The sequence below is a fragment of the Haliotis rufescens genome, unplaced genomic scaffold (assembly GCF_023055435.1).
Source record: "Haliotis rufescens isolate VD_foot unplaced genomic scaffold, xgHalRufe1.0.p SCAF_18, whole genome shotgun sequence".
NCBI lineage: Eukaryota > Metazoa > Mollusca > Gastropoda > Lepetellida > Haliotidae > Haliotis > Haliotis rufescens.
In genome coordinates this window covers 25,756,795-25,771,086 of record NW_025963868.1, presented here as the reverse complement: position 1 = coordinate 25,771,086, position 14,292 = coordinate 25,756,795, and the positions used below count along the sequence as shown (strand labels likewise).

The 14,292-nt window shown below is 40.5% G+C and overlaps 1 protein-coding gene across 1 annotated transcript in view; it reads right to left on the bottom strand.

Moving 5' to 3' along the window:
* LOC124132993 (multidrug resistance-associated protein 1-like) overlaps window positions 1–14,292 on the bottom strand; it is a 60,325-nt gene that overhangs the window by 20,105 nt on the left and 25,928 nt on the right. Inside the window, exons 7-17 of the mRNA XM_048398478.1 lie at window positions 13,570–13,707; window positions 12,227–12,520; window positions 11,296–11,476; window positions 9,032–9,352; window positions 7,342–7,479; window positions 5,641–5,787; window positions 4,578–4,662; window positions 2,689–2,755; window positions 2,074–2,200; window positions 1,369–1,545; window positions 566–733 (exon numbers count right to left, since the gene is read on the bottom strand). Of these exons, the coding sequence (XP_048254435.1) occupies window positions 566–733; window positions 1,369–1,545; window positions 2,074–2,200; window positions 2,689–2,755; window positions 4,578–4,662; window positions 5,641–5,787; window positions 7,342–7,479; window positions 9,032–9,352; window positions 11,296–11,476; window positions 12,227–12,520; window positions 13,570–13,707 (1,843 nt within the window). The remainder of the gene's footprint in view (window positions 1–565; window positions 734–1,368; window positions 1,546–2,073; window positions 2,201–2,688; window positions 2,756–4,577; window positions 4,663–5,640; window positions 5,788–7,341; window positions 7,480–9,031; window positions 9,353–11,295; window positions 11,477–12,226; window positions 12,521–13,569; window positions 13,708–14,292) is intronic.

Sequence of the window (14,292 nt, the reverse complement as noted above, 5' to 3'; positions counted from 1 at the left end):
CAAAAAAAACTCTCAGATGATTTTATCATAAGTCTTATTTTCAGTTGAAAATATCTTAGCGATACATTATTGAAGAAATGAATAGCACTGGCGATGAGTCAGCACTCAAGGAATACCTCTACATTGTTCTAATTTTAAGAAATAATTTGATTAAAACTTTAACAATTTGAAAGAAATATTCGCATAATTCTCAACTGTACATGTGATGGTCAATTTTGACATCTCATCTTTGAAAATCTTTAAATTTGCATTCTCGGCACGAATTTACATTTAAAAAATGGCTGGGGTAATGTGGTGGCAAATTCATTTTTTAAACATTTAAACAATATATTTTTCCACAGGATACTTTTTTAGAATCTGTTGCAGGAATAAGTGATGGTCAAATAGACATATAATCAAATTTAACAACAGTTCCCTTCAATTTTCAAGCACATAAAATAATTATTTTGCCTCTCAGTCTCCTATTATGACCAGCATAGGTTCCTGGGGACCTATTCTAATCCGACATTATGAATAGGTATGTATATGCAGTTATGCCTATTACTATTCTCTGTGGGGTACCTACCTTTCCATGGAGTAAGCCGTTGGGGCCGATGACGTTCTTGAAGATGTGTTTGCCCACGTGACTGTCAACGGCGCTGAGGGGATCATCCAACAGATAGATGTCCGCGTTACTGTAGACCGCACGTGCAAGACTCACGCGCTGCTTCTGACCTCCGCTCAAATTGATACCCTGAAGGTCAAGGTCATCCGTAAACAAGAATGAGTGAGTTTGGTTTTACGCCGCTTTTAGCAATAGTCCAGCAATATCACGGCGGGGGACACCAGAAATGGGCTTCACACATTGTACCCATGTCGGGAATCGAACCCGGGTCTTCGGCGTGACGAGCGAACGCTTTAACCCCTAGGCTACCCGACCGCCCCTCCGTAAACAAGCACATGATGACAGTGCTACACCGTTTGTCTGGGAATCAGCGAACACCGCAAGTGTCCACATATGGCGACAACATAAACTTCACGTTAAATACACGTCATTTTTATCTTCGACTTCAATGGCAGAAAAATTGTTGCTACAGTTTTTAACTATAATTAATCACTCGATTTATTTTTATCTGAGTTTATTCTAACCAATGTCTCATTATGATTGATTTGTCAATTGGTGTAGGCGTCAGCGATTCTATGTTGGAGTTTATACATAATTATAAACAAGATTCTCTACGTTTAACCTGACATTGGTCAAGGTCAAAACGCCCCATCTCCGTGACGTCGTACCATAGCAACGCAAATATGTCACTTGTCAGTTTCTCAGTCTCCCCGCAATTACAAATGGAATCAAACAGGAACAATGACAGGCTTAACATTTCTCACCTTCTCGCCAATCTCAGTGATATCGCCAGCAGGTAGGAGGGTCAGGTCGGCTTTTAGAGCGCATGCCTCAATCACGGCCTTATATTTCTTCTCACGCCATCTTTTCCCAAACAGGATATTGTCCCTGAGACTACAGTTTTGTATCCATGCTTGTTGCGGCACGTATCCTATAGAGGACTGGAGTGGAAAACATACTGTGTTATAAAAGTGGTCAGTTTTATTTTGTACATTACAATGAAGATTAAGCATATGTTATTTTAAGGCCAAATCAGATAATAATCAGCCGCATGGTATTGTATCGACACTCCTTTCGTCCCGATCTACTTATTACTCGACATATATGCCCCTGGATCTGAGAATTTTGAATTCAAAACGCCGGTTATCCCACTGATGCATTGGTGTTGATGTACGAGACTACGTTTTTTGCAACAGGAAGACTTAACAATAAAATAATAAAAAACAATTCAGTAATATTTCGTTTCATCCGTCACATTTGGGTAATACATGTAACAATATATATACTCTTAAATCGACATGTTGCAAAAAAAAATTGCAACAATTATTGTTGAATCAGGGGTACGGCAGAATGAGATGGCACAGTCATAACCGTCTTAGACCAAGTCAGGAAGCAGGTGGATTGTATACTTCCCAGGAAGTATTTGGAACTATTATCATTGTTATCATTAGTGTTGTTATTGGTAGTACCAGCACTGTGACGGACCCAGATATCTTCTCCATCTCGCCCAGGATCGCTGATATGACGGATGTCTTCCCAGAAGCCACCTGGCCCACGACGGCAACCAGAGCCCCCTCGCGGATATTCATGTCAATGCTGCAACATGTTAAATGCACTGTAGTCTTTGGTGAAGTCTAGTCTGATTTCTCATCAACAGACAGACATATACCTGCTAAACCTATGCGGCGAAAGGTATATAGATTTAATTTCCCCGAAGTAGGATCAACTCATTTTGTTTGTGATTTAGACCCGTGAAGAGCCGAGGTAGACTAGGTCTTCAAAAACCCGTGCTTGCCGTAATATGCGTCTATGCTTGTTGTAAGAGGCGACTAGCGGGATGAGGTAGTCAGCCTTACTGAGGTGATTGATGCATGTCATCGTATCCATGATCGATGATCATGATATCAATCACTGGGTTGTCTGGTGCAGAATCGATTATTTGCAGACCGACGTCATAAAGATGGCATATTGCTGAGTGCGTGAACTGGAAATCTGTTCAAAGCGGCATTATAACCAATTCGTTCGTCACGTAATATGTTCATCTATCACCTGGATAGCACAGGTGATTCTGATAAAAGCCTTACTTTGTAAGGGTCGGGTCCATGGTCCTGTCCCAGGTGAAAGATCCGTTAATTATTTGTACTGCGTAATCTAAAAGAAACACAACATTCTTGTGGTAGACATTACAGCATAGCTAACTCGAACACCGTTAACTCGAACTCCATTAACTCGATATAATGCTTAAAACTACGAAATTAAAAGGTCCCAATGGTTCCTACTGACGTCGGGGCGGTCGGGTAGCCTAGTGGTTAAAGCGTTCGCTCGTCACGCCGAAGACCCGGGTTCGATTCCCGACATGTGTACAATGTGTGAAGCCCATTTCTGGTGTCCCCCGCCGTGATATTGCTGGAATATTGCTAAAAGCGGCGTAAAACCATACTCACTCACTCACTCACTCCTACTGACGTCAAATAGTTGTAGACGATGAATAGTCGCTCTCTCAGTGATGGACAAATAATTTATTTGTTTAACATAAGGCATATTGTTAACTCAAACTACATTTACACAAAATGTTTTTAAGACCATGTTTTGGTCTGGTCCCTGTAGCATCCTTATCGATACTTGGGTCTATTATCAAAGCTATGCTGTGGATGTCCTGGCTGCAAGTTAACGAAGTTTCATTCTAATCTAAAATCATTGGACGTTCCGTACAAAAGAAAAACTGCTGAGCAAAAAACAGTGTACGCCCATTTTTGATGGTGTCAAAAATATGAACAAATGGCTATCTGATGATGATGTATTTGACAGAGGTATCAAAGTTATGTTTTTAAGCTTAAGTTTGCATGGTTTCGGCGATTGTTTTCAGCCTAATAACTTTTTGATAACGTTTGTAATTTTATTTTATAAAATCCAATTTTCAGGTGTATACTTTTTTGCACAAAAATATTATATAACTTAGAACGCATTACGCTAATGGCCCTCCATCATATACGGATATTCTGACACGCTGTTAAATAAAAAAAAAGAAATAGAAAACGACGAACTTGGTTAATTCGGAGCTTTCGTTACACCCTAAGTGGAACCATATCAAATAGTCCAGATGTTGTAATCACGACGACTGGTAAGTTATGTGATATGGATATGCTTAGTTGCTCCTAACAGATGTTTCTAGAAAGCGAGGTTTTGGAATCAGTATCTGATTAGAATGTATAATATCTCACACGTGGGATGTGAAGTTGTATTATAGCACTTCATGATTGAAATATATGAATACCTGACTCATGGTACACGTATGTGTATTTTAACGGCTTTAATTTTTTAAAATAATCTTTCGAATTTTGATAAGTATAATTACTCGACGTAAGTTGATTATGTGTACAACTAACGGACTAAGATATATATAATTACCAGACTAATGTCAGTTTTATCTATCCGACTTATGATATGTATGCTAACCTGACATGTAGTATGAATACTTACCCGACTAATGATATAATTACCTGACATGCAGTATAACAACCTACCTGATTAATGATATAATTACCTGACATGTAGTATCAATACTTACCCGACCAATGACATTTATAATTACCTGACACTTGAATTCTTACCCGATTAATATGTTTAATTACCCAACATGTAGTATAATTTATTCAGCCAACTAATGATATGTATAATTATCTGACATGTAGTATGAATACTTAACCGACTAATGATATGTAAATCTACCCGACTCATAGAATGAATAATTACCCCACTTGTGATATAAACAATATTCCCACTAATGATATGAATGTCTACCCGATGAACAACATATTTTACAACCTTATTTATGGTAAAAATAATGACCCGACTTATGATAATTTTGTATAATTACCTGACATATAGTATATATAATTACCCGACGTATCATATATATAATTACCCGACTTATGATTCTCATAATAACCCACTTTTTTGCATATATAATTACCCGATTGATGGTCGATCTGCACGTTTTCAGGACTAAGGTCTTCAATACAAAGAAAGGTATTGATTCGCTGCGTCGATACGAAAGCCTAAAAAGTATAAATATGCACATTAAAACATCCAGGCCTTATATAAATCGGGGCACGGGTGGCCCAGTCGTCTAAGGCGCCGCGATTCGCTGTGCAGAGGTGCGTCCCTTTTGCACGCCAGAAACCTATGATTGTGGGTTCGAATCCCGGTTCGCCCTGATTATGTTTCTAGGTTTGTCAGCACCATACCCGTGCTCGTGGGTTTCACCGAAGTGGTAAACGTCTGAGACCTGCATCACTTCGGCCTTTCCTCCCACATTAAGCTGACACGCCGTGATATGATTGGAATACTGTTAAAAGCGGCGTTAAACCAGACTCACTCACTCACTCACTCACTCACTCACCCAACATCAGAAACCGATGGAGTTTGAACTTATAACCACTCCAGCCATATCAAAGAGGAGAATTGCTATCGAATCTTCGATATGGGAATTATTATTGTTCCAAGTGTATGTCGAAAGATTGTCTTCAGGTGCAGCCTTAGGACTTGAAATCAAATTTTGTCTCATATTTAAGTTATTCTCATAGACAAAGCAAAGTGAGGCCTGAATTATGGCAAAATATGTTCAAAGTTATTTTGTTTATGATCCCCTGGCCTGGTCTGCCAATAAGGCAAACCCACACTGTAATGCCTTGGTCTAGCAGGCACAGTTACAAGAGGAATAGGTGAGGTGAAATTGGGTTTAACGTCGCGTCCAAGAGTATTGCACTTATATATAGCGACGTGCATGCACGTGCGTGTGTATGTGTGTGGCTGCTTGTACTAGTCCGGACTGATGCCGATTTATAGTGCTAGCCCACTGAGATACCATGCCGCAGTTTAACATGAATACCCCACTCAGACACAGTATACTGACTCCGAGCCGACCAGTCCTTGCTTTAACCCCTTAATGTCGAGCGCCAGACAGGGTAACAACAAGTACCATCTTTTAACGTCCTCTCTGCCGTCATATCTCTCCCTCGACACAGCTAGTTTACCTGTACTGCACTCGAGATGATTCCTGGAAGAAGATTCATGGGGACCCGGAGGATGTTGAAGAGGGAGAGGGTGACGAAGGCTTTGTTGGCATCCAACTGGTTGTTGGGGTCGGAGAGGACGTACGTTGCGAACGTTGCCAGGACCACCTGTCGTCACAGTAAGACATTTGGCTTACTCGTTATGTTAAACACAAACTATGCTTTGATTGAGAAGTATTCCTGAATTTTAGGTCATATATTTATTTTCATGTTTCATGTAATAATAATAATAATAATAATAATAATGATAATGATGATGATGATGATAATAATAATAATAATATCAGATCCATTTACGTGTCTGAAGAGACACAACATGTGTATGTGTGGGTCAGGACCGAAGCCCTAGAAACTCTGTCAAACTTGCTGTAAAGAATTCATTAATTCTAGGCAATATCTTTTATTTATGTCTTTTTCGCAGTGTGAAATTGTACTTCTCTTTTTCGCGAAATCACAATATGATTCGTTGATTTGAAATCAAAATTCCAGTTTATGAAGCCTTTAAACCGTGGTCTGTATTACAGTAACTAAACTGCAAACCATGAAACGTTAGTACCAGGCGCCATCTTGTTTTCTAGCAGACGAGTCAATATGTATCACGTAGATGTAACAGTTCAAAACTGATCATGTGACGAGTCAATATTCGAGGTCAGTGTCAGTCACATGATTTGGGGTCTACATTGAATTGTAATGTGTCGTAACGTGGTACGGATCCGGATTCAATGGAATTGCAGGATTCTTAATACAGGTATAACAGTGATGTTTGACATGCCCCTTGTGAGGATGATGTTTGAGATGCACCGGGTGAGGATTGTGTTTGACCAGCCCTGGGCGACAATGATGTTTGACCTGACCAGGGTGAGAATGATGTTTGACCTGTTCCGGGTGAGGATGATGTTTGACCACTCTCTGGGGATGATGATATTTGACATGCCCCGGGTGGATATGATGTTTGACCTGACCCGGGTGAGTATGATGTTTGACCTGTCCCGGGTGAAGATAATGTTTGGCATGCCTCGGGTGAGGATGATGTTTGACCACCCCTTGGTGAAGATGATGTTTGACCACCCCCGGGTGAGGAAGATGTTTAACCTCACACAGGAGAGGATGATGTTTGACCTAGACCCGTTTGGGGATGATGTTTGACCTGACCCGGGTGACAATGATGCTTGACCTGACCCGGGTGACAATGATGCTTGACCTGACCCGGGTGACAATGATTATGACCTGACCCGGGTGAGGATGATGTTTAACCTCACGCAGGAGAGGATGATGTTTGACCTGTCCCGGGTGAGGATGATGTTTTACCTGTCCCGGGTGAGGATGATGTTTAACCTCACGCAGGAGAGGATGATGTTTTACCTGTCCCGGGTGAGGATGATGTTTAACCAGCCCCGTGTGACAATGATGCTTGACCTGACCCGGGTGAGGAGGACATTTGACCACCCCCAGGTGAGGATGATGTTTGACCTGTCCCGGGTGACAATAATGTTTGACCTGACCCGGGTGACAATGATTTTGTCCTGACCTGGTTGAGGATGATGTTTAACCTCACGCAGGAGAGGATGATGTTTGACCTGACCCGAGTGAAGATTATGTTTAACCTGTCCCGGGTGAGGATGACATTTGACCTGCACCGGATGAGGATGTTGAATGACGTACCAGGAATGGTGCCATGGTCCAGCTGATGCCCAGAGCGGCAGAGAGGTAGGAGATCTTCAGCAACACGTCCACCTCTTTCCTCCGCACCGACTCCACCTTCTGCTTGAAAGATGTCTCCCACGCGTACAGCTTCAGCACCTGAGCAACAGCAATATTGAGATTTTGTCTAGAGACCACATAGTTTTTCGGCAACAGCTAAAACATCAGACATTGTTTCAATAAAAAACCAAAGTCCTAATCAAGCAAAATTAAAAGGCCCCTTGGAACAATGTATTTTTTGTGCCCTACATTTTTTTATTCAACAATTTGTAGCAGATATATTTTTTAAGCATTTCGGCGACAACATTATCAAACGGTCAGCTAATATCAACTTATACTAAACTGCATAGCAAAAGAGAGTATACCCCATGTTTGATGGCTTGTATACTGTTTACCGCCGCACTCAGCAATATTCCAGCTACAAGACGGCGGTCTGTAAATAATCGAGTCTGGACCAGACAATCAAGTGATTGACATCATGAACATCGATCCACTCAATTGGGATCGATGATATGCATCAACCAAGTCAGCGAGCCTGATCACCCGATCCCGTTAGTCGCCTTTTACGACAAGCATAGTCAGCTTTTACGGCAAGCATGGGTTGCTGAAGACTAGTTCTACCTCAAGTCTTCACGGGTATTGATGCAAAATATGAAACAAACAAGAAATGTTTATTTGATAAGGGTGTGATAGTTGTGTTTTGTACTTTAAGTGTGCATTGTTAGGGTGACAAGAAACGTAATTTATTGGTCAAATCCAATTTTCAAGTGTATATTTTCTCTTTACAGGCAATTTAGTACATTTGAGGAAAATGAAATAATGCCCCAAAATAAGTTTGTACTAGTATCAAAATGCTGGTTTTTGGCACCGACTGTAATTGCAGTGTCCACGGTGGCAACGGGAGGGAAACACAGATAGCACAATAAAAAGGTCTATGACGGGTATGGTTTCACAAAAGCATGGGCATAGCTATGTAGGCTTTGCCTTTGTATCTTGCAATTGAGCACCAATTGTGCTCCCATCCCCTATGACCTCTTTCTTTGTACATTCGAGTCGGATTACAGTTCGGGTTAGCAGAATGAGGACAAGGGGGTTCAGCTTAAGGTATATCGATGATCTGATGTCGTTCAATAACGGTCAAACAGCCAATTCCTTTCCACTGCTTTTCCAACCTGTACTAGAAATAAAGGAGATCACTTCATCTGTTTAATATTTAGATCTATGCATGAAGATTAAGAATGACAAAACATTCTCCACAATGTATGACAAGAGGTTGGACTTCAACTTTCCAAAAGTCAACTTTCCCTTCATGTCCAGCAATATTCCAACAGCTTCAGCCCACGGTGGCTACATTTCATATTTTTTTAGGTAAAACCGTTTAATGCTCTTTCTACGAATATTCCAAAGAGTGTCATACAACTCTTGCTCAGAAATTGTTTGATCAAGGTTACAAGGCCTCAGTAAAGCTTTCAAAAAGGCTGACATACAATTGATCATGGAAACGGATTTGTCGCTTTTATTTGTGTAACAAAATCCCAGGGCTCTTATACATTGTTTAGATTGTTGGACTTGCGAGATAGTTTTGATCAAGACATTTTGCTGTGGGGTATTCGGGCCATTTAAAGCATACACGCAGTGACGTGGCACGTACCTTAATCCCATTCAATACTTCATTCAGCAGTTTGATGCGCTCGCCCTTCAGTTGGAGGTTCAGCATCTGCAGCTTCTTCTGGCGTCCACTGAGGCCAGCGTTAAGAGGCAGCAGGACAAGCAAAATGGCGAGACCGGAGAAGACGGATGCCCCAATGGTCTGGTAGATCATCGCGATGGACACGATGATCTGGACAGGGACGGAGGACAGAAGAGCGAGGTTGGCCATCACGTCACACACTCGTTGAATGTCCACTGACATCAGGTTGACAATCTCGCCAGTCGTTGTGGTTTTCTTTGCCTCGTTGTTCAGTGTTAACGCCTTTAAAGAAACGTTTGCCATCGATACCAAGTGACATCGAAGGACATCTGTATCTGTTTCAGTTGTGAATGAATGTCGTGTGAATGAATGCTATTAGTTATTTCAGTAATATAACGAGAGCCTATAAATAATTTAGTCTGCATACAAATGAAGAGCTTAGAGCTGGAAGGGGCCAAAATGCACTTTGGCCCTTTTTGCATATTATTGCATAAATAACATCTATGAGTTCTTGTCTACCTGTAGAAGAAATATTGTATATTTCATTGATGCGCTTTTGAAATATAGCTACTTAAAATTCTATAAAAGGGCCAAAGTCAAGTTCAAAAAGGGCCAAAGTCACTTTGCTAGATTTTGGCCCTTTTAGCTCTCATTTACGTGTGAGGTTGAGACTGGTTGTCTGAGAGAGTTTTTGAGTGAGTGAGTGAGTGAGTATGGTTCTACGCCGCTTTTAGCAATATTCCAGCAATATCACGGCGGGGGACACCAAAAATGGGCTTCACACATTGTACCCATGTCGGGAATCGAACCCGGGTTTTCGGCGTAACGAGCGATCGCTTTAACCACTCGGCTACCCGACCGCCCCGAGAGAGATTTTGAAAGTTTGGACACCTCATTATTATGTTTCAACTATTCAACAAAGTTGGTATTAGTTTAAATCATTCAAAAGAGCTTCAATAGTATGTGTTTATACTGCCAGTAGTAGCTTATCAATCTGACATATTAAATCCCATTCAAATGCCTGAGGGTAAAAAAGGGCCAAAACACAGACATTTGCCCTTTCCACCCTTACACAAATTAAAAACGTAAGTTTATTTCCTTTTTTGAACAACATTTGTATCTCTGGGGTCAAAATGCGTTAATGTCTATGAATTTATCGGTAAAAAAAAGTTCATTAACAGTTTTCATCACCTTTCTGAAAACAGACTCCACATGACATTGGCCCTTATGGCTCTAAGCTCTTCAAATGGTTGATAGAGCAAGCAGCGTCCTACGCCATCGGGGTACAGTGACACTCACTCAGAAGCCAGGTGTGTGGGTGCGTGCGTGCGTGCGCGTGTGTCAGTGAGTGTGCGTGTATGTGTGTGTTTGGGGGGATGAGGTATGAGGCGTGATGGGTACTGAGGATATTATTTTCTGATCTATATTAACCATCCAAAGCGTGTTTCTCTTCACAGTCACATTTCACATGCTGTGAACGCGTTACAATACATCGTAAAAGTGGCATTTAGTTGACGACACAAAATAAATTTGGCTCAATCTCCTTCGGAATGCCTTCCCATAATCAAATGCGAAATACAATGAGTCGTGAAATGTATGGAGGTAAAAGGAATTCTAGAAGTTAAATACAAATTCAAATTTCAAAAAAAATATTTTATCAAAACAATAATCTTTTTTTTTAATGTAGATGAAGAACAAGAACCAAATGATAGGGTTACACACACATTAATGACACTCCTACGGACCTTGCATAACCATTATTTTGTCAGGCTATGGCTATTCATCTTTTGATAGGGACATTTGGGAGTGTTACACGTAACTAAAATAAAGATTTAAGCGAAAAAGAAACATTTTCAATTTAAATTCCAATACCAAAATGTATAAACGTGGACAAAACTTGCCATTACCGCACTGCTGTTACATAAGATGACATTTATTAATACCATCCAAATTAGGCCACCAGAATCAACTCTCAACTGTTTAAATCTTGTCAGTGACTGAGGTGCGTATAGCAATATTCCATCAATAGCACTGCGGGTGATATTAGCTTCTGCATGACGAGCGAACGCTTTGACCACTTGGCTACGCCACCGCCAAAACTAATAGAAAACATGAAAAAGTACATTAATACATACAACATTCTTCTACGTGCATCCAATATGCATTTCGATAAATTTCTGATTCGAACACTAACAGATAGATAACATCAGACAAAACTAACTCACCTTCTTATAGACGGCAGATATGCACGTGGTCTTAATGTTCATACCCAGAACAGTTGCTATGGCTAAACCGGTCTGTCCGATGACACTGGTGAGAAGCTGTATGGCGAGTAGCGAGGAGGCGAGGACATATCCCCACCACATTTCTCTGGGGTACTTGTCGGAGACAAAGCTGATCAAGGAGCTGCAGAAAGAGTGGATTTAAAATTACACTTTCTTTAAACGTTTGAGGGCTAACATCACGAGGAACCTTCTAGTTCCCCTTGAACCAAACATCACACCGAACGCCCTGATATATTCCCCATAAGGGTCCTCACCCTTTTTTGGTGTCTCACGCCGTGACTGAATATTGCTAAAGGAGACGTAAAGGCACATTTACTCATTATCGTCATCATTCATAATCGTCATCACCATCAGCATCGTCGTCGTGGTCATCATAATCATCATTATCATCATCATCATCTTCATCATCATCTTCATCAACATCATCATCATCATCATCATCCTCACCATCATCATTCATCGTCAGTCGCCCCCCCCCCCCCCCCCCCCCCCTTATCCTCATTATTAGCATCATTGAGAACTAACTCTAACATCAATCAATCAATTGCAGCAAAAAATAGTATACTAAACCCCTATATAACTCATTCGCCCACTCGAGTATACACTGTTCCGGGAACAAAATAACTAATTTCCTTTTTCACGAAATATATCTAATTTTATTGAAAGATTCAAAGAAGGAAAATAACCATTTCAAAAACGCCATTAAGCACTCCGTTTTTTTCATTTTGAAGCTCTCAACATCGATGAAGTCTGCAGTAACTGGTGATCGGAATAACTGCTGAGACGTAAAACTGTCATATTTGCTTTGCTACACTAATGATGTCATATACACTGATGGATATACACTTGATCATATTCATGTATTTCTTACCTCAATATTAATGGACCTGCCAGTTTGAGTGTATCACTTATTAAGGTTAAAACCGACATAAGAACTATTCGTCCACCATATAGCCTCCACATGACTCGGAAAAGTGATGGGTTTTCACGTGAAGAGGCGTCGTCGTGCATTTTCTCGAAAGAGTCCGTATAGCTTGACGAAGCGCTGGTACCGATGTTGATACGGTGCTTCTCCATTAAAGGTGACTTTTCGGTGTAGCCAGTTTGGTAGGAATGGTTTGATGTGTTCGTGTAGATAACCTTACGTTTAGGTTTCACCTGTAATCTGAAATGATATTCGTTTAACAATGTGATAGAACGTTTGAAAATATGCTTGAACGTTGTGTCTTTAAAAATATGTTGGATCTTCGAAATGATGTTTGAATGTTATCTCTTTGAAAAGATATGTAAACGTTGAGCCTTTGAAAAGATAGTTGAACGTTATGTGTTTGAAAAGATATGTAAACGTTGAGCCTTTGAAAAAGATATTTGAACGTTGGGTCTTAGAACATTATTTGAACGTTGTCTTTAAAAAAATATTTAAAAGTTGGGTCTTCAAAAAGATGTCTGAATGTTATCTGTTTAAAAAGATATGTAAACGTTGCGCCTTTGAAAATATATTTGAACGTTGGGTCTTCTAACAGATTTGAAAAAATGGGTCTTTGAAAATATATTTGAACGTTTAGTTTTTGAATAGATATTTGAACGTTGGGTCTTTGAAGAGATCTGAAAAATCGGTCTTTGAAAATATATTTGAACGTAGAGTCTTTGAAAAGATATTTAAACGTTGGTTCTTTGGACTATTATTTGAATGTTGGGCTTTAGAATATGTTATTTAACGTAAGGTCTTTTCGAAATGTCGATCTGTGAACACATGTTGGTAGAACTTTCGAAATACAGCATAATAAACCGATGATAGGAAAATGCTTATGCACTGAGGCAAAATAAAATTATCACAGAAAGTACTTACAAAATGCAAATGTCTCACACAACAAACTTTACACAAAGGCCATGTACAAATAAGTTTAACAACTCCCTGTACCATTGGGAGAAGGTAGTCCTGATTTCGATGAAACAGAAGCTAATTATAACTAATGCAACAGACCAGGTCTTCTTTGGGCACCGTCTTTGCCTGTTTAGAGTTGCGTCCCTTAGGTGAAGTCTATGATTACACGATTATGTTTCTACGATTGTCAGCACCCTACCTGTGCCCGTGGGTTTCACCAAAGTAGTAAAAGACCTGTATCAGCTCGGGCTTTCCTCCCACATTAAGCTACCACGCCGTGATATTGCTCCAATGGTGTTCAAATCAGCGATAATCCAAACCCAACTTACGTGGGTGTGCTGACGTGCTTCACTTCCTCCCGCCATTGTGATTCAAACGGAGGTACCAGAGTTCGGCACGTGTCTCGTGGGTTCAGATCCCACAGATCGATGTCCTGTATTCCCTTTCTGTAGCCGCGGATCACCAGCCTAGCAGGGAAGAAGGAACAACAAATGTAAAAACAAAGTATTCGAGAAAATACTGAAAAAAAACAAGCTGGATGTAATCATGAAACAAATCTATTGAGAAATTCCTTTCAGCTCCATCTTTCATATAGATGGATAATTGCGCATATCTGAGTGAGTGAGTGAGTGAGTGAGTGAGTTTGATTTTACGCCGCTTTTAGCAATATTCAGGCAATATCACGGCGGGGGACACCAGAAATAGGCTTCACACATTGTACCAATGTCGGGAATCAAACCCGGGACTTCGGCGTGATGAGGGAACGCTTTAACCACTAGGCTACCCGACCGCCCCTGTGCATGTCTGAAAAAAGGGAACGAAAAAATATTCTGTCTAATCATGTCCCTATCAATCCAGTAATATTCTGCTCATCTCTTGAAAGGGATATCCTGAATATGGCGGAGGAGGCTGAATTTGATTACTTAAAGATCAGGAGTATTCGATGTAATCGTCCGCTAGCAACTAAATAATTAAAATATTAGACAATGTACGTGTGGGTAGTTGTTGTCTGTTAGTATGGCGTTTCTCAGAAGAAAGTCGCTCAAAAAACA